The sequence below is a fragment of the Centroberyx affinis genome, unplaced genomic scaffold, assembly GCF_046629955.1.
Source record: "Centroberyx affinis isolate AG114_WGS23_722 - 3 ecotype Tasmania unplaced genomic scaffold, CSIRO-AGI_Caff_v1 ptg005952l_1, whole genome shotgun sequence".
Taxonomy (NCBI): domain Eukaryota; kingdom Metazoa; phylum Chordata; class Actinopteri; order Beryciformes; family Berycidae; genus Centroberyx; species Centroberyx affinis.
The window spans coordinates 174,013-197,211 of NW_027283025.1; the positions used below are offsets into that span (position 1 = coordinate 174,013).

The window sequence follows — 23,199 nt, forward strand, 5'->3', positions numbered from 1 at the left end:
CCAGGACATGAATGCCTGTTCTTGTCTCTATAGCGGTTACCTGAAGCCTCTCTGTATTGTTTAATACACAGAGACAAGCACATTAAACACTGTACACCAACTACAGCGGGTTAGGAAATGGGACTATTGACTCAGCTGAAGAGATAATGATATCTATTCAGTGGGAGAGATAAAGGCCTGTCAGATGTGTGCGCAGTAACATGAAGCCAACACAGCTCGCCGCTCATCGACAATCCTAATTACTAAAATGTGGGTCGTGGGTTGAAGAATGCGTGACCTCACGGAAGAAATACAGCTAGTCTTTTGATTGGTTTTTACCTCCTGCATGCAATACACATAAATAACACACAAACCTTACATCTAGTCACTACATGTCAGGACCCCGGCGCTAAAAATGAGCATCGTGTGGCTCGTCTCTGCTCTGACTCTGATGGGTGAGTCGGGATTCTTATATGCACTTACACTGCCTTTCTTAATATTGAAATTCATCTTAAAGGAGAACACCGGTGTCATTTAGAGTTATAGCCCAATAACTGCTGTCTACGTCTAGTTTACATTTCCCCCAATCATTTTGTAATGCACGCTGTATGTAATTCAATTTTTTTAACATGTACTCATTTTTAAAATACAAACTTTACGGTGTCAAACCTAGCTTGAAATTACACCGCTGTCCCGTCCGTCTAACAAAGACGCCGCTAAATAAAAAGCCGTGGATGTGACAGTAAAGTTTATGAGGCGACATTTTTCTGAGGGATTATTTCCTGGAGGAGACTCGCATTTCCATTTCTTCCTGTGGGTGTCAGCTGATTGGCAGGAAGCAGAGCGGAACGAAACGCAGCGCTGAGATGAAAAACACTCAATGAGATGAGGAGAAAACAGAAACTCTTGACAAAACCAAATGTTCATGTTTACTGTGATGGATTCTGTCGCTCTGTGGAAGTAGTTTTTCATACTGAACAAGAATGAATGGCAGCAAACGGCTTCTTCAGAAGGGAGGAAAGCGAGTCTTGATATCTCCAACTATGCTGACTATGTGCAGAAACCAGAAATAATGTAAAAGGAGAGGGGCAACATAGACGAATGACACAACCTTAAAAAAAACAAACACCGGTACTATCCTTTAAAATATTAGAAATTGCATGTTCCATCCATGTGCTGTGTATGCAGGCTGACTCATGCAGGGCCTTGTATTGCATATCAGGTGTTGTCTGCAGGACCGAGCAGAATAACTGCTCAAATCACGCTCTGCTCTCTCACCTCAACCTGGAAAAGAGAAGTGCCGCACTGGCAGAGCTGCGGCCTGTGAAGAATTTCACCCAAAAGTCATCAGTGATGGTGGACATGCTCCTGAACAGTGTCCTGGAAATGGTAAGTGAAGTGTCCTTCCAGCTTCATGTGGCTGGACAGAGAGTGCAGAGTGAGGATGAGGAGGTGAACTCATGTGGGACAATTTGATTGACAGTAAAAGTCAAAGTCTATGTGGTGGTAAATATGAAGGTGGGAAAACAAACCTCTTTTTGGTGATCATCATAAGGCCAGGCAAGTTACAGTACACAGAAGCAATTCAAAGTGCTGTACACAAGGTATATAAGACAGACAAGAAATACAACATAAGATGAATAAAAAAAACAAATAAAAAAATAATAAAGTGTATAAGAAGAGAGAATAAATAATTCAAATGCATAGTGCAAGTAATAAATAAGGCAAACAAGCATCAATATGAAGAAGAATTCTAAAGCATTAATCTTTGCTTTTTCCCCCTAAAAAAAATCCAATCTTCTATAGTAATAGTGATATTTTGGTTTGCTGATATATCAGGTTGATATTGACCTTTTATTAAAAATCAAACATCAGCCAGTCAGTGTCGCCCACTGCTGATGGAGGTTCCTCTCTGACCACAGCTACAGAAAAACTGCACTGAAAAATATTTTCTTTGCATGTTATTTATTCATTTAATTGCTAAATTATTAAAAACAATAATACATTCTTTATTTAAACACCTAATGTATCCCAGAGTTTCCCTTCAGCTAAAAGAATACAGTTATTTGGGAAAAACTGAGTAAAATGGTGAAATTTAAAAATATTGAATATTGGCAGAAAATAAAGGTTATGGGCAACTTCAGTATAAAAATACCGGTATTGGTATTCTCATATTGGTCAAACCTTACTATCTTCATGTAACTTACATCATTACTATTTACAATGGTGTGAATTCCTGTCATAAAGATTAATGTCAGCCTTAACAGCTGGGCAAACTCAATTCTGCAAATAACAATGTGAGTAAACTGAGTGCAGCTGGGTTTACTCTCCACTCCATCCTGATCACAATATTTTAATTGTGACTATTTCCATGAGATATAATAACTACTTGCGTATTCTTCACTCCAAAGCTATGACAGCACTTTAATTTCCTATGTGAAGTAATTGGTGTTTGACTTTCTGCAGAATGAGAAGACACAAACGTTCAGCTGCTTTGTCACAGTTGCAATAGTAAGTGGTTTTTAAGTGAAATTCCTCCAAAACATACAGCAGATGTGGTGGGAAAATAAATGATACTGTATTTTTGCTGTCTTATAGCAGAATTATCGTAGATTAACCTAGAATAGTCTGTTATTCCATCACTTTATGAACGGTTTGATCCTGATCTGAGTAAATTACAGTACCTGTCTCTTCACCTCTAGTCCTGGTACAATGACTTCTTGCAATGGGAGCCCAAAGACTTCTGTGGAAACAGCCGGATTTACATTCAAAGGGAAAAGCTCTGGCTGCCAGATATCATTGTTCTTCAGGAGTGAGTATCAGCTGCTCCACTTTTTATGTGTGAATATTGTTTTGTTTCTCAGTTGTTTTGCTTATTAAAGTTGGTAGTAAAGATGTGGTTCTATTGGCACACTGTTAGCGTCATCAGACTTGGCTACAATTGCTCATGCAGTAGCAACATGAGCAGTAACTTTCATCCAGCCGCCAAATGAACTCATGCATTAACACAAGATATTTGCAGATTTGACAAGAACTAAGACTCCATAATAATCCTTATGCTGTAAAAAAACAGAATAATTTGCTTTACCACCGACATGAAACCATGCCGCCTGCTGCTGCCTGTATTCATCTCCTCCCTAAAGTTTGTTAGTAGATTCAATCTGAGGACAGACTGATGGCAGCATGTAATCATATTTCATTTTTCTTTTTCAGGCAAAACAATGGGTAGGACCGTATCCTATAGCTTTTATGTATGTTTATTTGCCTAGGTCAAACTGCTCTGTTTAGTTAAGTGAGCGGTATGGACCAAGCTCTGTTTGTCCCAAGCAAAATGTCCTTTATGTCTGTGAGCGATGGAAGGGTCAGTGGGCCGATGCATTAGCAGTTTGAAAGCCGTGGGTAAACTAAGCTCCATTTGAACAGACTCAATTTTTCACGCTTGTGTCTTTTCCCGTCTTTAGCATCTCGAACTCCGGTCCTTCCAGATATAACCAATACGCCCTTCTGCTTAGTTTTGGATTGGTTCAAGTGGTTGATCGATACCAACTGACCACCACCTGCAAGATGGATCTCTATAAGTTTCCCTTTGACACCCAGATATGCTACATCACCTTTCAGTCTGTCTTAAACAATGGTACAGACACTCACACACACACACACACACACACACAAACACACACACACACACACACCCCCCCTTAAAATTCACTAAATGTGATACATATTAACTTTCATTTCAGAGGACGAAGTAGAACTTTGGACATATTTTGACTACGGTGAAATGAACGACTACACCAGAGACGCCTTCACATCACTGGGAGAGTGGGACTTCCTGGGCCTTAACAAGACTGTGGAGAAGTACAGCATCGACACATTAGTCTGGGATCAGCTCAAATACATGGTGAGCTTTTGGGGAAAGCCAAATTTGAGGCACGCTTTAAAGGTGCTACATGTGTAGCATCAATTAACATCAGTGAATCATTACCACATTCATTTTGCGACATTAGTTAAATTACTGTAAATAAACAAGACCGTCACTGAGAGGATTGGCAGCCTCTACATTCTACGCAATGATATATATATATTGACAATGATATATTGATGTTTCAAAATGCTACATGTCGCACCTTTAAGCTAATTTCTTTTTGTCTCAGCATCAGACGAAACTATCCTCATGCAATAAATTCAGTGTTTTTTTGTTGCATCTTTTTTATCTTTCTTGCCTATAGATCACTCTGGAGAGGAAACCACTGCTGTACCTCATAAACCTTGTGATACCAATAACTTTTTTGGTGATCCTGGATTTGGCGTCCTTCTTCATCAGCGAGGCCAGAGGAGAGAAACTAGGCTTCAAAGTGACCATCCTGCTCGCCATCTCTGTCTTACTGCTGATCCTTCAAGACATCCTGCCCTCCACAGCCAAAACCCTGCCGCTGATAGGTGAGAGGCTGCAGAAAACGCTATGCTGCTGTAATATGTACTTATGCATTACTACACTATAGTATAAGAGAGGTTTCTGCAATATTTTCTCTTTCTGAATTACATATAATCTTCAGGAACAATTTGCAGTCTAATGTAAATATAGTCAAACAAAAACTGCTAAAGATCCATAAGGAACAATGGAAGGAGGAGATTTGGAAAAAGCCAAAGCTCAGAAACTACGTTCAAATTAAAGAAGATTACTTCACAGAACCTTATATACTGGTAACATTTAATTTAAAGAGAAGGCAGAGGTCCTTATGTGCTCAGTTAAGAACTGGTACCTTACCACTGGCAATTGAGGTAGGCAGATATAAAGATATTCCTGCGTTTGTGTTTTTTGTGATCTTGGTGTTGTTTAGGATGAATTTCATTTTGTGTTTTACTGCCCCATGTACAGTGATTTGAGGAATCATCTATTTGAAAAAATTCAGTTGAAGAACCCTGATTCGTTTTGGTTGTCTGAAGGTGATATGTTGAGCTGGCTCTTTAATGAGGATATTTTTGTCTTAGCAAGATTTATAGAAAATGCATGGCAACTAAGACAGAGTACACTGTATCCAACATAATAGGACATTTCTATCATGGAAATTGAATGTTTTTTAAATGTTTTCCTTTTGAATTTGTGGAAATGTATATTATGATTTGTCATGTGGCCATCCTGGCTGTTGTTGCTGTCTAGTGTCTTGTAAGCCCATATGGGCTGGGCACCATAAATGGTGCAGGACACTTAAATAAACACATCAATCAATCAATCATTCAATCAACTACACAGTTTGCTTTTTTGTCTTAAACATTAACTGTTTTATGTGATTATTTATGTGCATTTGTTCCAGCGCTTCTCTGCATTGTAATCTTTACACTGACGGGTCTGAGCCTGCTGGAGACCATGGCGGTGAGCTTCCTGGTGGATTTGGAGGATTGGTTTGAAAAGGACGGTCAGAAAGCCGTCTGTGTGGAGACGCCAAAGGTCGCGGAGGAATGTCAGGTTCCTGGCTGCCAAAAAGGTGAAATTACACGATGCAATTGTATATGAAGGTGCTGCATGTAGCATTTTAACATCAATATATCATTACCACGTTCATTTTGAGACTGTAAACAAATGAAACCATCACAGAGAAGATGGGCAGCATCTACCCGCCTCTACACTGCATTTCACATTATGAACCACCAGGAAGTCTGCTAAATTGCTTCACGGCACAATACAGGAAGCATTTTACTGTTTTATACACAGTTTTATTCCAGTTCCGCTATTTTAACTGCATAGTTTCAACTTCACGTTAGTTTACCTGGTTCTGAATGCATATTGGCTCTTATGAATGGCTGTTATCGGCTCTTATCAAAATACACCCCCCTCTCAAAATAAACCGAGCGACACCCGGGAGAGGAGGAAGCAACATCCTCTTAGCAACAGGGGCTGTATGGAAAATGTGGTCTCAGTTTTTGAAACTATAACTAATTAAGTATTAAGTTATTAAGTATCATTATATGCCAATAAATACAAACCTAAAACATGAACACTTTATACTGTTCTGGTTCTAAAGGCCTAGTGTCTCCTCCTCAGAGCTGGTGACAGATGCTGGGTTCGGCTCGGAAAAGATGGAAAACCAACCGAAGAACAGTGACGCAGATGAAGTGAAGTCGCTCTCCGATCACTTGAAACCAAGCAAGAAGAAACCTGGTTATTATGCGAAAGTGGCAAAAACGATTGACATAATATATTTTTGGCTCTATTTCATCACTTGCATTGGATTTATGGTGTACATGTGTCACGAGTGGTTTTACTAAGTGGACACTTCACTATGATTTTGTTGCTTTTGGAGAGGGAACAAGCTTTCTCTTATGTGCTATCTTTATCAATTTATCTGTGTTTTGTCTTATTAGTAAATGCTTATTTGCTCAATTGTAATTGGTACATGACTGAGGCTTGCATTTACAACTAGAGCTAGAAATGGTTTTTGAAGGGAAAAGGGCAGAGAATCTCGTCTTCTTCTTCTTCGTCTCGTCAGTGTAGTGTGTATTGATCATACTGGAGGTGTATTCTTATAGAACAGTATATAAAAATCCCTTCCATCTCCCTCCTTAGCTCTTATTCTATTTCCTCACACTCTCTCTTATGTTCCATGGTCACAGGAATATAGAAACGGCACTGTGGGTCCTGTGACCTTTGACCTCCTGATTTTTGATGTTTGGTTGCTTATAACTTTTTTTTAATCTACACATTAAAGCTCATTTAACTGTTACACTCATTGTAGTCTCAGCCGTCGTAACAGCAAACAATCCTTGCCAGTTCTTGACGATGAAGACTCTGTCAGTGTGGAAATTACCAGAATCATCATCATCTTTACAGCTCTTCCTCCTTTATCACTGAGCTAGAAGGTTAGGGGAGGAGGTGGAGCTGCCCTGCCCCCCCCGAACAAATACAACCTGCCAGCTCATTGTGCGATGGCAATAAATGAAACAACCCAGGCCACTTCAGTTCATTCATCTGAACCTTCTCCTCATCCTCAGCACAGCCATGCTCGCTCTGTGGCTGCTCTCTCTGACACTGCTGGGTGAGTTCATGCTTTTCTTGGAGGTTTATATCAGTTTGGTCATACATCAGGCCGATATTGGCCGATATTTTAAACAAAAATTGAATATCGGTCAGTCCACCTCTGATATGAAGGATATGATGCAGCTTGTTTGATTACATATTTATTGTAGATTTGATGATAAACACTACACTGGTTGTCTATGGGAAGACATTCATCTGATGCAACATTCTGATCAGATTCCATACAAGTATGTCTATGCATGAATATGTTATTGTTGTTGTTGTTGTGATTATCCTGAGTTTAAACAGAGTTTTAGTGTCACACGATGGTCTCAATGCTGTTTGAGAGGCTTTTACACCCTGGAAAAGAATAAAATTCTAAGGGAAACAGAATACTTGTAGTCTTTTTATTTATTTATTGGCATGGAAATGGCTCGGCTACCGTCAGCTTCAATCTAAACATATTGGTATCAGCCTTCAAAAACCCATTTTGGTCGAATCCCATTTTCTACTGCCTATGCCTCTTCATCAAAGTTTATCCTACTGACATGACATATAGAAGAACACAAAATTTTTGTGTGGTGGGTGTTTTTGGCGGTGCTTTTATCTGAATATAGGGAGCTCCAAAAAGATTAACGTCCGAACATAAAAATGGTAAGATCTCTGTTCCCATAGCAGGTGGCATCAGCAGTGACACAGAGGGCGATTGCTCGTATAGAAGTCTGCTCAAGTACCTGAAACTGGACGAGAGAAATACTGAACTTGCAGAAATGCGGCCGGTGTCGCACTGGAATCAATCTACAGAGGTGAAGGTGGACATGTATCTGATGGGAATCCTGAATGTGGTGAGTGTTACTGTATGCCTCTTTTTGGCTGGACCGCAACAGCGGGGCCAGCCCTACAAACGCGAATGTCTGTCACTGACTGACTGACTGACTGAGTGACCAAGTTACACCATTGGTCGGCCGTGGCACGTGGCACATCATAGGATCACAGAGCCAGAAATTTCAGTTTCGTTTTCTCCGCCGTCTAGTTTCTCCGCTGAGATCAGGAGCCCGTTTCTCCCACACAGTAAGCAGGCAGACCAATATCATGCATGTAAGCTGAAGCTAAAGTAGAATCTATACAATTATATCATATCACCGTTTATGTCGATGCATATGCGCGAGCTCAGTCCACCTGAAGCCCCTCTGTTCTGAGAGAGACACAAACAAGCATGGAGGTTTCCTCACGCCGAGGGCTTATTTCCGACCTTCCCGAAGTTTCCCGGGGCCACGGTTCCAGCCAGTGCCGCTAGCTGGCCGCCGATTTGTTCCCGATGATCCGGCCGAGATTTCGGCCGGGGTCCCGATGACGATGCGCCCCCGGTGTCCGGCGAACAGCGTTTTCGGCACCGACGGGTAACAGAGCGCCTGGCGCTTGGATCGGCAGGATCGATGCGGGCCGTGGGCGCGGTGGAGACGACAGCGGTGAGAGAGAGAGAGACGGGACGCGCTGGAACGATCAGTATGGATGTATGGACTATTATTCTGTATTAGCAGTCTACAGCGGAGTTAGTTACACCATTGGTCGGCCGTGGCACGTGACACACTCATACACGGTCCAGCCATATACTAGGTTTTGACCTAGTCTTGTTTTCCTTTTAATTACTCCAGTAGTGTATGTCTGCTATGTGTCAACACGTTCACTGATACTAATTTAATAATTTGTGTTTCTCTGCAGGATGAGAAGTCTCAAACTGTAACCACCTTCATCACCCTTTCAGTTGTATGTATGGTTCTTTGATAAATGCGTTTAAGTATAGGTGATTTTTTTTTTTGAAGGGTTCAAGTGTTTCACCATCATCTGAGTGAAATTTAATTTATTTAATCAGTGGCTCAAATGCTTATCTGTCAAACTCTCTGTGAGAGATTTACTGATGGTGACAGCAACGATCATGACTCAGTCAAGTCAACTATGTATTTTCTCTGTTTATGTCTAGATGTGGAATAACAAGTTTTTAAAATGGGACCCCAGTGCCTTTTGTGGGATTCATTATTTTACAGTTCCAAGAGAAAAGCTTTGGAAACCAGATATAGTCATCCACGACAAGTGAGTATTATTCATCTCTGTATGCTTCACCTAGTGTGTGTGTGTGTGTGTGTGTGTGTGTTTCATAGACATTAACACTGTACCTTTATTATGTAAAACTTTAATGTACTTACGCTCATCCTGAAAATGGACTTAGGAACATACGATGTGTGCTGTAGGAGAAAAACATTCCTATTAACCTATCAGAATGAAATTTGAAATGTTGAATATGGACACAAATACAAACACATTTGACTTTTATTTATTTTGTAATTAACATATTCATATTAGCTAGTGTTTCATGAGAAATACACTAATTTGCATATCAGTTAGAAAACAGTTTTCTCAGTGGAGAAAAAAGTTCTTATATGTAAAAAATCTCAGCTTTTTTGTCTTTTTTCACATAAAAGACCCCATAAAAAAGTAATGACAAAAAATAAAGAAGCGGTAGGTCAAATTTGGTGGCCGTATCAACTAGTTAAGTTGAAAAAAAAAGGTATTTTGCATATAGGGAATGTCATTTTGTTTATTTAAATTTTTGCCAATTTTATGCTTGGTGTACTTGGCACAGCCGGTATAAAAATGTATTAAGTAACTATTTATAGTTGTTTTTTGCTGATTGTTTTGTATATTTTCTGAAACTGTAGTAGTTACAGAAACAGTTCAACAGCGGTCAAAACTTTGACATAATTTTTCTGTTTTTTCTTTTTTAGCATTTATTACTCTGGTGCTCCAAATGCCCCGTATGCCATGACATTTTCTACGGGTGACAGTCAAATGGTTGACAGTTATCGGCCGACTACCACCTGCAACATGGATCTCTATAAGTTTCCCTTTGACACCCAAACTTGCCCCATTACCTTCCGATCTATGGCGCATACCAGTATGCATGATTCATTACACACACACACACACACACACACACACACACACACTCAACCCTCTGAATACATAATACACTGTTCTAATTGTTTTTTTTCATTCATTACTGCAGTGGCAGAAATAGTGCTCAGTACCCACACAAGCACCAAAGACATGAATGCATTTGTAAAAAAGTCCATGACATTGCAGGGAGAGTGGAAATTTGTGAGCATAAACATAACAAAAGCCATATATCCTACAGAATATTTTGTCTACCAGCACCTAATATACACGGTAGGCTATCAAATTGATGTTACAATTAGAATTCATTCAATTTCATAATTTTGACTTGGTGAAACACAACTCACTGTCCCTCCTCACCCGCCAGATCACACTAAAACGGACACCTCTGCTGTACATCATGAATCTTGTGGTGCCGATCATTTTCTTCCTGATCCTGGATTTGGCGTCCTTCTTCATCAGCGAGGCCAGAGGAGAAAAACTAGGCTTCAAAGTGACCATCCTGCTCTCCATCTCTGTCTTACTGCTGATTTTTCAAGACATCCTGCCCTCCACATCCAAAAACCTGCCGCTGATAGGTGAGAGGCTGCAGAAAACGCTATGCTGCAATATGTCGTTGCTCTTTTGTTTTTAACACGAATGCGATTTGTGCATTTGTTCCAGCTCTTCTCTGCATTGTAATCTTTATACTGACGGGTCTGAGCCTGCTGGAGACCATGGTGGTGAGCTTCCTGGTGGATTTGGACGGTTGTGTTGATGAGGATGGGAAGGCCTCCTCCAAGACAGGCACTGATGCAAAGCAAGATGCTGGATGCCAACAAGGTGAAGCGATGACATTAGGGGATGTAAACGCATTGTTAACGCACACTAAATGGTCTTTCTTTAAGCTGTGAACATTTTTAGGGTAAATTTTACAGTTATCTATCGGTAGCCTGTTAATGCATTTCAAATTTCAGGCTTACGGTAATTTAGCCGATTGCAATGATAAAATACATTGGGGCATTGGAGGCAAAAAGCTGGTGGAAAATTACTGTAAAAATCAAATATTGTATTGAAATGTGGGACACTTTCACTGTGCTTTGGATTGCTGGATATTGTGCACAGTAACTGGATGTATAAGCTATGAACAAGTAAAGAAACAAATTGATGTTAAACATGCAGATTAGAGTTTTAGTTTTACAAACATTTCTCAGAGGCAGAGCTGCTCTGGAGGCAGAAATAATCTGATTGGTTGAGTTAAACCTCAGTGGGCGGAGTGGGCGAAGTTGTTTTATCAGAGAATTTGAAAACTCTCCATTGTGCAACATGAGATTTATTTAACTGCGCCATTTAAATACAAAGTTCACCCTGTTCATTTAAAATCATTTTTTCACTGATGAAAAAGTGATTGTTGTCTTGATACAACATAATGCTAATGGTTTCACTGGCTTCCACTGGCGAAATGCTAAAGGAAGTTGAAGAAGTTGCATTTTGTCTGACATAGCTATGGGATAGTAGAGTATAGCTAGTTTGAATTTAGAAGGTCAGCTAGCTAACTAGCTAACCTAGATAACTAAGTATGGCTAGATTGCATCTTTTCAGTTAGTAACAAGATCGCGAGGCTTCATTAAATTAGCTTCCTCCTCTCTTACCTCTTGCTTTTTTCTCTGGGCTTCAGTCTAATGCTGCTTAGCTAGAATAACTGTGGTTCTTTAGCTCCGCCCACTGAGGTTTAACTCAACCAATGAGAGTATTTCTGCCTCAGAGAAAAATGTTTGTAGAACTAAAACTACAATCTGCATAAAGCATCCGCTCGATGGCACACTCTGACCTCACACAAGCACTTAATAATTTACTTACATAGCACATAATGGATGGTCCTGTTAATGTTGAGTTGCCCACAGACACGTTGGCAGAGTCATCCCTCTCATGCCTGTGATGGTGTCGTCTGACCTGTCTCCCCTCACTGACTGGGAGCAGCTTGTCTCCTCAGTCATGTCAGCTCACACTCTAACTCTTTCAGAGCGGACAGTCTGGGGATTGAACCACCAATCCTCCAGTTACTGACCGGTTACTACAACTGCAAAGCTCCTCCTTCGTCCTGTGTGTTGTTACTGGACATATTATTTCTCTTTCAGCACCCAACCTCCATCTGTCAGTTTTGAATCAAAGTTGCATTGAAACACTAAACTTAAAATTAAAAACAATTAAGGTTACACAGACCTGACTTCATCATAGTTGTTTTAGCTAGTTATTCTAACCCCACAATATTTAAAGATGTAATACAACTGAATGCTGATGCTACGTATTTGTTTTCACTGCTACAAGCTGTTTTGAATGGTTTTAAAAGGCATTTAAATATGTGAAAAATATGTGTTCTGGGTAAATTTTATATTTATTTTGTGATGAATGAGAACAAGGCATCTTTCACATGTGACTAAAGTTTAGGCAACTTTCATGTCAGTGTCAGACGGTGGAGTGTGAACGACTCCAAGAGTGTAATGTGGATTGATTACTTGTCCAGGAAAAGTAATCAGTCATTGAGTTAAAACACAAGTTCATTAGTTTTAGATTACTTCTGGCTCCTGAGGCCTGAGATAGTTTTGTCTGTTATGTTTATCTCTGTCAGTCAGTTTGATGAGGCATATTTATGTGAAAATAGCAAACATGAAACATAGAACAGCGGCTTCATTCTCTGTTCTGAGTTTCTGAGTCTTTTCTAACTGATTGGAGGTGCAGAAGCTCTAAGAAATGGTAATACAGAAAACAGAAGAGGTCAAGTGTCCATCCCGCTGCCTTCCTCACTCGTTCAAACTAACCGAGGCTGATGCCTAATTGGTCTGTTTGCACTGTGGAAAAGCGTCAGAGTGCAGTCAGTTTGATGCTTTCAGACTTTCTGCACTTTCAGAACAGTTCAAAAACCAGCCGTCAATCTGCATTTCACAAGTTTTATCACTGCTTTTACTTCTGAAGATTCAATTTTATAATGATGACACTTTATATTGTTCATATTTGTAAAGTATTATTTATTTTATTTGTGACATTTTGGGTTGGCGGCAATTTAAGCAAATAAAAACACAGGACTTGATGGGACTTTGACAGCTTATCATAACATTGTGATATAAAATGTGTGTGAGTGTTGAGTGACTCATATCTCACATTTTAAGCAATGATGGAATTTGCTATTTTTTTTTTATAGTACACAGGATTTTACTGAAAGCAGCATAATAACACAACAACTATGTAATTCTTTTACAGTGTGAAAAAAAGACTTAATTTATTATTTGATAGCCTACGGGTTGGTAATAAAACACATTATTATTATTATTAGCAGCAGTAGTAGTAGTATCCTGGGTTTCAATAACGAGGCTGACAAGAATAAAGCTCTGGGGGAAACATTGAATAATTGTATTTTGGGGGACTTTTGGCATGAAAATGATCAAATATAAAGATACTGAATATTGGAGAAAAAAAATTGTCTATAGGTGGCTTCAATCCCAAAAAACCTGGCAACTGTATTGACCTTCAAAAAACAATATTGGTCAAACCCTAGTTGTGTTATACCAAATTTATAATATATGGAGTCTCACATACCATCTACTAACACATAATTCAGATCCATTTCAATTATCAATGACATACTTAAATAATAAAACCTTATTTTTTATAGGCTAATATACTTGCAAAATGTTTGAAGAGGTTCTTGCTCTTCTCCGATTCCAATTTTTGATTTCAGACTGGTCCGTGATCGCAATGTGAGATTTGAAATTCCCTCTAAACATCATATTTTACCTTCAGAGCCGGTCGGAAACCCTGACAGCTGCCTTGAGAGGACCGAGGAGGAGAACTCGGGCGCGGAGTGTCTGAGCGACCGCAGCCAGCTGGGACAGATCCTGGAGGAAGTGAAGGCCTTTCGTCACACGTGGTTTTCTACTAAAACGCAGCAAGGGATGAGAAAGGCTGGATACTGGAAAAGACTGGCAAGACGCATAGACAACATCTACTTCTGCTTCTATTTAATTACTACTGTTGCTTTTCTGGGGTTTATGTACATCAAGTGGTTTTGCTAAATGCACTTTCGCATGAATGCTTCATTTCTCCATAGACGTGATGCTGCCGGATGATGTGAAATAATGGAAATAATACATTTTAGAAACAATCTGCTCACACCAACTTGTTGATATGTGTTGAGCTACAAATTAGATTTTGATTTGCTGTAATAAACTATAAAATCAAGATGATTCAGATCACAGATTTGTCCCTGGTTTTGTCATCTTTTATTCAATATAACCTAGCTGGCTATGAGGCTCGCTGGCTTGAGTTCATATCATGTTTGAGTTGCTGCATAGTTCCATGACTTTAAAGGAATACACCAAGTTTTGGGGAGATTGGCCCACTGGTCAACTCACCTGTTAAAGGAAAACTCCACCCTAAAACACCTGAACACTGAAAGACTGATGGGCTCAGTGGTCCACGGTGTGTACCATGACGCCCAGGATTCGAATCCGGCCCAGGACCTTAGTTGCATGTCATCCCCCTCTCTCTCCCTCTATTTCTAAACTTTGAACTGTCTAATAAAAACCAAAAACAAAACACTCAAAGACTGAGTTTTCCCAAGAGTCTGTATTTTTTTGGCCTTGTGATGGGTCTTGGGATTGCCCAACATGTTCACCACATTCAGAACAGTTCTTTTTATATCACATTTTGTGTAAATTCTATCAATCTCCTACACAAAATCACCAGACATAATCATATATTTTTTACGGTTACTTACCTTTAGAGCTTTAGAGCTGCTACAAGTTCTCATTCTCACTTTTTGAGATAATAAAACATCTACCGGGGACATATGGATGACTTTGGTGTCCATGTTCTCATCACTTGACCAACAGGCCAATCTCTCAAAAACTTGGTGTATTCCTTTAATCTTAAAGAAGCAATTCAGTGAATCCATACATCATCATGGATATATGAATCTCCTCCCCCTCAAGCATGGAAGCATGTATTATTGGGAAGAAGAACACGCAGGCAGGTGCAGCTGTCATATGACTGGTTATTGGTAAAGCGATTCTTCGTTTAGTACACAAGCGTAGCTCGAGAGGGTGGAGTTTTTAAAAATAACAAGGTCCGGAACATCATTACTTAAAGATTTCGTGATTATTTTACTTTTGAACTCACGCAATGTCCAGTGACACTGGCTGCCAGTTGCTGTATGAATGGTAAAACCCCGTCCACAAGGAAGGGGTTATCTACCAGGGATAGCTATGTGTAGAAAACAAGCACTCCCAATATGAAGCAATAGGACCCCGTGACTTTAAAGTTAAACGCCTGCACAACCAACCAACCAACAGCCGCGTCAAGGTAGCCAGAATAACACCGGATGAAAGGAAGGTCAACCTTCAAAATATATCACTCAACCACCCGTTGCCACAGATGTTCGTCAGTAGCGGTTTTATTTTGAAAGTAAAGACCAGAAGTTATATATTTTATTCTCGGTAGTTTGACATGGGTTTAGCCAAGAGTCGCTAGATAGCTGGATGCTTAGTTTGAGCTAGCTAGAGATCTTAGCCAGCCCATGGGGAAAGTGTTTTTCCTTGGAGTTTCGGTTCACTGACTTGCCTACACCTAAATAACCAGGACACAGCACATGTTAGGTGGGAGGTCTGCCATTTAGTTCGCTCGCTAGCTAGTGTGGATCTGATCCAGCTGGCAGTAGCTGGGAGCATCCTGCTAGCCAGTAGCTAGCAAGATACACTTGAAAGAAGTGAGGTGAGCAGTGTTTACTTTTTGTTTTTAAAATGACGGCGTTTGTCTATAACATAACCTAACTTGTATGTAAAGCATTTAGTGAATGTCACATCTGTCCATTTACGATTTTGTATGATAACCTTACCTACGTTGCCTGCGTTGCATGATAATGTTGCCAGATAGACAACGTCAGCTGACCGAGATCACCGATGACTTAAACATAACTTGGATAACTGTAGTCACTATACACTCCATGTCAATGAAACACTGTCGTGATCATGAATATAATGAGAGATTGAGTTGTTGTTTGACCCTGTCGCCTGTTATTCCTACAATCTCCTTACTTCCACCAAAATACACAGCGGTAGAGAGCAGTGTAAACCGATTTTAAAATGTGTAATTCTATTGAAATATGTCGTGCTTCATGGATTATATGTATGCCGAATTTAAGAGGACGATTTAGGAAATGTCCTGAGTCTTATTTAATAACGTGTGTGTGCAGCTTTTCCGATAAGCAAGGCAACATTAAATTGTCAGGTTTTTTTTAATATAGCTAGTTGGCGTCTCGTTGTCGTTATCTCCATACAAGAGATAACTGAACATATTGGGGCTACATTGGATCTGGTAACTATTGTTTTTCCTGCAGGTGGGGACCAGTGTCGGTGTCAACTATGGCAGGTGGAATTACAGAGACTGGGGAACCCTACTCCCCATTTGTGAGTATCAAATGCAGGTCCCCATTCATTGTATGTTTCCTATACGTCAGGCAGACGTTTAGCTGTCTTGAAACTGAATTGTGTAAGGAGAGCTCTTTTAAAGACATGGGTCATCAATATGCTTTATGGTAGGAGCGTAGAACTCCAGTGGAAACACTCTTGGGTACAAAGTCCACCTGCCTGGGACAATTAAAATGTTAAACACTGCAATAATTTAGGATTTAAAGTTAACAAGTTGCAGTACTCTCTGATGATAACCTGGAGGTACTTTAACTGAACCTTTACCTTCTGGATAAACTGCATGTAAGTCCTGTGCCAGTTAAATTGCCTCATATTGTGAGAGGATGATGGGAAGTATGATTGAGAATGGGTTCATCATTCCTGGTCGAAAGAGGAAACCATAATGCTTACACAGCCTCTTTTTTTGCATATCCGTCCTCTTTCTGGTCTGTATTTGGTTTTGACTGCTCGATAAAGTCCCTGACGTTGCTTATGTCTGCATGACTTTGCCACAAAGCATTAGTTTCTGCTGGGCAAATGTTGTTCCAGGAAGCAGAAGCTTTGAATCATTAAAGCACTCTGCTATCTGATAGGGGTAAGTGCTGCCCAAGTAGCCCAGTTGTCTTCCTTCACATTGGTTTATTAATCCACCTGATAGTCTGGGAGTTCTCAACCAGCATGCTGAGAAACACTTTGATCTAGGTTTTCTCAACATTTGTGAAAAATCTCGGGTCACATCTGAGCTCACTCTGTGGCACAAACAAAATTAGTAAGATAAGATGATTGATCCCCATAGGGAAATTAGGTCATCACAGCAGCAAAAAGTAAAAGGATTTAGCAGGGGAAAAAATAGAATAAAAATACACAATAAAAAGAGAAAGCAGTGAAACTTTACAAATAAAAAAGTACCAACACAATAAAAGCAATAAAATAAACAGAGGGGTAAACAGATGCTGCAGACGTAAGAGTGGAAAGTACGGGAAAGAGTCTAGATTACTTAGATGTATGGATTTACTTAGAGTTGTTAGGTACAGATGTTACTAACCGTCCCGATTGCTTGCTCAAATATGGATTAAATGGTAGATGTCTTTAATACAGTCACATACTCACATGTTGGAAACAGAAGAGTCCTGGAAAAAATTAATTAACTTGATACTTGGTACTTACCACCTTATGATACCACATGGTTGGTTTTTATAACAGACCTATTACTATCCTGTCCTTGAAAAAGTGTAGACCCTTCTTAGAAAGCTCTTAAAAATGCATCTGTCGCAAGACTGCGAAATAAGTGTCTGAAGTGTCTGCTATATGGACACTTTAAAGTTCTGAGTTCAAGTTTATACAACCAAGGTTAACCAAAGTGCTGTACAAGTATCAAAGGGCAAAAGCAAGAATAGATGTAGACTGTTACAAAACAATTGATAGACCTGATAGTACTGCATACAACCCCCCAAACACATGAACGATATACACCATAACACAGATAGATAGATAGATAGATAGATAGATCCTAGGCTTACACCTGTCTCCACCGTCTTTCCCAGGTGGGGTTGGTGTACATGTTCAATCTGATCGTGGGAACAGGAGCGCTCACCATGCCCAAGGCCTTCGCTACAGCTGGCTGGGTGGTCAGCCTGACGCTCATCGCCTTCCTGGGCTTCATGAGGTGAGTCTTGTTAAACTTTGAAGACTGAGCTGTTGATGAAGTTTGAGTTTCTGTAGGCGGAGCTCTCTTCTTTGTGGCTATCACTGCTCATGCAAACTACCCAGTTCTTCTTCTATTTATTCCAAACAAACTGGAGACTTGAATTGCATAATTTCCTGTGCAGCAGAGGATTTTTTCCCAGGAAAGAGCTACCAGACCCCGGGTGTTTAGAACAGACAATGTAAATGCTTTCATGAACTGGAGAGCTCAACATTTTTGTAGGTGTAATCCTTTTCTTTGATACAATTTTCCCCCAATATGGCTGACGCACAACTCTTGATAGCTCAGCATCTGGATTGGCTTATTGGTGCCAAATCTTCATAAGAACAAATATACTGGATGGATTGACATATTTTAAACTGCAAAAAAAAAAAGTCACCCGTTTGCAGGAAAGCCAGCTAGCAGCTTATGCGCTTCCCATTCATTTATATCACTTAATGCAAAAAATGTGCAATGTCTTTATTTTTACATGATGAGTTTCAGCATCTGATGGTAATCTAACAGGATAATTTAAAAGAATGGACATCCAACTGACAGGTGCGTTGTTTTTGCTCGCGGTAAATATTATAAAGTAAATGCTAAATGAGGTGGTCTGGTCCAGCTTGCTAGACTCAGCATTGGTGTAATTTTCAAAAGGTGTAGGTTGTCTTAGATAGATCCTGTGACTGATTGGACTGCAACAAAAGGCCTTTAAGCGTATATTTGGACATAAATGTGTTCAACTCCTCTGCCAGAGCGGCTCGTCTTTCACTGTAGTTTCCTCAAACATGTAGGGTGAGTCAGGCAGAATCAGGACACACTGCACATTGTTTTAACTATTTATTCTGTATTTGTCAGAATAAGCAGTCAATCTAGTGTTTGTGATCATCGCTTTGTGCCACAGTTTTGTTTGTAAGGTATTCACATACACCTGAATATTCCTTAGAATCTGTAATCTATAATCCCCTGGGATCCACCAAAAGACTTGACCACACAGGGCAGATAGACATGACAACATGATACACATCACTAGACACAGATATTACTAGGTAATAATGTTTTGGGAACTTGAACAGGTACGAGACATCTCATAAAAGTGATGTACAATTGATAAACATTAGATATGGAGGATACAAGATAACCTAAAAGCATGTTAATGCTGAGGTTTCAGGCAAAGGAGATGCAAGGTTTGTTAAATCAGTGTTTTCCGGTCTAACGGTAAGCCGTGTAGATGCCGTTTCAGATGCTTGATGAAGGTAGATTTATTTTTGATATGTGAAGTTTGATTATGGAACAAATTCTACAATCTAATTATTTCTTTCCAGCAAAAAAAAAAGAAACGGATAAATGATTGAGGAGTAAAAAGTCAAATTAAATAAAAATAATTTGGCTATCAATCAAACGGGTCAGCTGACTAATACATTATTCTGACACGTTGCTGATGCAAAAGTTTTGCAAGGTGAGACCTAATGAAGAGGCATTCAGACTGTTTTACCGGTAACAGCCTGTGCAGAGAAATGAGTAATGGAGGTTTTCCCCCTGTCAGTCACACGCTCCCGTCAGCCGGGGAAGTCTCCGCCGATGAACTGGAAGAGAATCACATCACGGCTGTGATTTGTGTCACTAATGTAACGGGGCACGGCTAGAACATGAGGCGCACGGCGGCCCGGTTACCGTGTTTCATCAGTGTGATGCGTGGTGAAGGTCACACTGGGCGTCGCAGACCATTTCGCTTTTCCTTTGTGAAGCAGAAACATGAGCCTAGTTTAGAAAATGTCCAAAACAATTAAATTACATGACTTTTTATCCCTGCAAGAACCAAATCAATATTTCACACTTGTCTGTTGGTCTTAATCTAATTGCTTTTGTGTGTTTTAATTCTCACGGTATTGAACAAACAAACTGTTCACTGTTCAGGCAGCAGTTGTGATGCCATGAGTTATCTCCAGGGAGTTGTTAATTACAACATCAGTGTAATTAAAAGGTGGCTTGTTAACCTGTGTGTCTTTTTATGTCTCCATGTTTCCTGTCCCCCCTCGCCAGCTACATGACGACCACCTTTGTGATTGAGGCAATGGCAGCCGCCAATGCTCAGCTGCGCTGGAAGAGGAGAGAGCAGGAGGAGGTAAGATGGACAGATTTTACTGTTTACTTGCTCTTAGGGTAATTTCCTCTTAAACAATACCTGGTTTATCATTGTTATCATGGTTTATAAACATAGACATTTTAATGGGATGGTGTTTTTCCTATTGCGTTTATTGTCTTATAGCTGGTATGAGGATGTGTCAGATGAACCAGATATTCAAAGAAGAGTCTTGTGGTAAACATTCATATCTGTCAGTTTGAGTTTGTCTAATAAGACATTAAGCAAAGCACTATTTACACCAGGCAGACCCAAAAACGTGGAACTAATGTCAGTATAAATGCAGCACAGGGATTTCTGGTCCTCAGCTCTGGTAAGTGGCTGTGCTAGCAGTTATCGTTTTGACATGCCGGAAAATGTTTAGACAGCTAATTGCAGTTCAAAATTCATCATCTCTTCTTTTTTTAAAACAAAAAATAAATGTTTGAAAATGATCTGTGTCAAAGTAAACATTGAATTCCAAAGTGACTTCAGCCAGTGAGTGTGATGTTAATTTTCTAACTGCATGCTCGCATAGAGCCACGTCTTTTAGTTGCAAGGCAATTATTAAGAAGTAATTATTTTTGTGTAGAACACATCAAATATTCAGTTTGTTGTTTGGTGAAGAATGGTTGAAACTTGATTCTCAAAAAATAGACTTATGTGCCTCCCTACTCTGGTACAGCATTTGGAACTGTGTATATATGGGATGATATGGGAATGTATAGTGCACTAAGTAAAGGATGTTTAAAATCATAAAAGGGGTTCTTAAGTAATATCTGACTTTGTTGGTGTGGATCTACAACAATTTCTAATGCACACTGTCAGAAAAAAGCTACACTGTTTCTTGTTGGCCAAAATAGGCATCACAATATTTCCACACCACCAAAGCAGAATGACCTCTCTTATCGATGATGTCTTCCTCATTTTGAGTTTGAGTCTATGTGGATTTCTCTTCCTTCACAGTTGCTTGAACTTTCATTGAGAGGGACACACTCATTTTGATCATCCACCTCACTAGCCTACTTCACGTTATTAGCCTATGAAACATTTCATGTTCAAAGCTTGAAAAAGAAATTAAACTTTTAGCGGATATTTTTATAGAGATAGTTATCGTTATTGTTTTATTGCCCAACCATAGGAAAATGCGTCTCTTGCCACCTCTGCAAGAAATCCAATATGGATGGAGCTTTTAGTGTAGTTCTGTACTTGATCACTAAGGGAGGCAACATAGTCTTCAATCATTTTTACTTTGACTAAGAAAAAAAAGACGATCTGCACTCTATGGATCGCCCTCAGCTTATGTTTTCTTTCCTGGTAGAGAAGTCATCTTGCTTAATGCCTGTGGGTTTCCATTTGAGGAGTTATGAGCCTAAGGACAATGGCCTGGCTCTGACAGCAACCCAAATACATGGCTCTGATTCATAGCTCTCTCACTCCTCCCTGCCTTTCCTCCCACATAATCGAAACCAAGAGAGGGAGAAAAGTGGAAATGTTTGCCACTGAACACTTTTTTTTTTTTCATTTCTCTCTGCTTGACTGAAGAATATTCAAGTAAGTAAAGGCTTCTCTTCAAAGTGATGCATTGTCACGTGTTTTTACGAGAAAGTCCCATAAAAGTTAGTTAAAAACTAGGGGCTGTGAGTCCAAGTATGGTCCTGCTGATTTCCCCCTGATGTAAACACAGTATACTTGCTGCAGAAACAGATTTAGGCAAATTCATGTGGACAAAAGGACATGTTTGCGGAAAACAAAACGAAGCGCCACGTTGGCTTTGGACGCCGCAGTGTGAACAGGCTTGAATTCTTTGCGCACCAACCCCAACTGTGTGACCATCTGCGATTGGTCTAAAATATCACTTGATTAGTTGTCTTGCCCTGTGGGAAAGCGTCTCCATTTTTTCCTTTCCAAGTCACTGGCATAGTTGGTGTAACTGAACGAACAATATGAAGCCGCTGTGAGCGTAGTCAAATTTGTATGCTGCACCGTGTTCGGCTGCGTTTCTATTTCGGGCGAGTTCGACTTTGTTGTTGTTAGTATATCGCCGCTTTAAGGCAGGGATGATCTTCAGACTCTCATCCATAGCTGTGCATCTTAATCTGTCACTTTGTTGGATGCCATAAGTTTCTTTTGCTGGCGCTTGCTTATTGTTTGTCACAGAGCCAGCAGCTCCTGTCAGACCTCATCTCTACTTCTTCTCCCTATTTCTCAGCCGTCGTTTCACTTATTAATTCGGCTAATGACATCCTAAATGTTGACTGTTATTGACAATTAATTGAAATTAATCTGCAGAGAGTTTGGGAAACGAAGAGCTATGCTGGGGCATCTGATGGAGGGGCTCGCGTCTGATTTGTGTGAAGGGGGAACGTCCTCCGTTCTCCAAAGTGCTTCCCAGCTGTTCCAAACAATTTCCAGATGCTGCCATCCCCTGTGTCAGATATACAGCAAATAAACATTGTGCTAATGGCTTGTAAACTGACTGTGGCTGATGCAGAGAAATTAGGAGTTGCTGTTTGGAACATGGCGAACCAAAACACATCTTCACACCCTCATTTGTAACCGACGTCTTCCTCCGCAGGTCAACGACAGTGATTCCACTTCCGAGTATTCGGATGATGATGTTATCGTCAGGGGCCGAGCGGAGCCGGAGACCAGACCCATCTTGTCTGTCCGTGAGTATAGTAGAAAGTATAGTAAAAAGTTTTGATAAGATATTGTCGAAGGCTGAGCGCTTTGATTGTCACAGCACTGCTTTGGTGTCACTTCAGTTAAACATTGAATCTCCTCAACTTAAAAATGAATGCCTCAATAGTCTTTATCACTACAGATGACTGTCTAAACTATCGCTTTCGATGGACTTTCTGTGTTTTTCACAGAGAGATCGGGAGGGCACGTCGATCATTTTGACATCGTCGAGAGGGTTGAGATGGGTCAAATGGCCTCCATGTTCTTCAACAAAGGTAATATTCTGCTAGCCTTAAACTACTATTTGCACTACCCATTATTC

General features: G+C 40.1%; 3 protein-coding genes across 3 annotated transcripts in view; all 3 read left to right on the forward strand.

The window, feature by feature from the left end:
• Nucleotides 1-379: 379 nt before the first annotated feature.
• Nucleotides 380-7,345, forward strand: LOC139668005 (5-hydroxytryptamine receptor 3A-like). Its single transcript, XM_071547478.1, has 9 exons — nt 380-434; nt 1,202-1,368; nt 2,446-2,490; nt 2,682-2,791; nt 3,441-3,613; nt 3,720-3,880; nt 4,209-4,419; nt 5,295-5,465; nt 6,023-7,345. Exons 1-9 carry the CDS (start codon nt 395-397, stop codon nt 6,244-6,246), a joined length of 1,302 nt encoding a protein of 433 aa, XP_071403579.1. The 5' UTR covers nt 380-394; the 3' UTR covers nt 6,247-7,345.
• A 388-nt stretch (nt 7,346-7,733) lies between these two features.
• Nucleotides 7,734-14,076, forward strand: LOC139668006 (5-hydroxytryptamine receptor 3A-like). The gene is made up of 8 exons (XM_071547479.1): nt 7,734-7,839; nt 8,717-8,761; nt 8,976-9,085; nt 9,778-9,947; nt 10,059-10,219; nt 10,314-10,524; nt 10,610-10,768; nt 13,724-14,076. The coding sequence occupies exons 1-8, from the start codon at nt 7,765-7,767 to the stop codon at nt 13,993-13,995; spliced, it is 1,203 nt and encodes a 400-aa protein (XP_071403580.1). The 5' UTR covers nt 7,734-7,764; the 3' UTR covers nt 13,996-14,076.
• Nucleotides 14,077-15,460: 1,384 nt separating this feature from the next.
• The window catches only part of tmem104 (transmembrane protein 104), a 57,921-nt gene continuing 50,182 nt past the window's right edge, over nt 15,461-23,199 (forward strand). The window contains exons 1-6 of the mRNA XM_071547480.1: nt 15,461-15,691; nt 16,317-16,386; nt 17,931-18,052; nt 20,114-20,195; nt 22,771-22,864; nt 23,069-23,152. Of these exons, the coding sequence (XP_071403581.1) occupies nt 16,342-16,386; nt 17,931-18,052; nt 20,114-20,195; nt 22,771-22,864; nt 23,069-23,152 (427 nt within the window). The 5' untranslated portion in view covers nt 15,461-15,691; nt 16,317-16,341. The remainder of the gene's footprint in view (nt 15,692-16,316; nt 16,387-17,930; nt 18,053-20,113; nt 20,196-22,770; nt 22,865-23,068; nt 23,153-23,199) is intronic.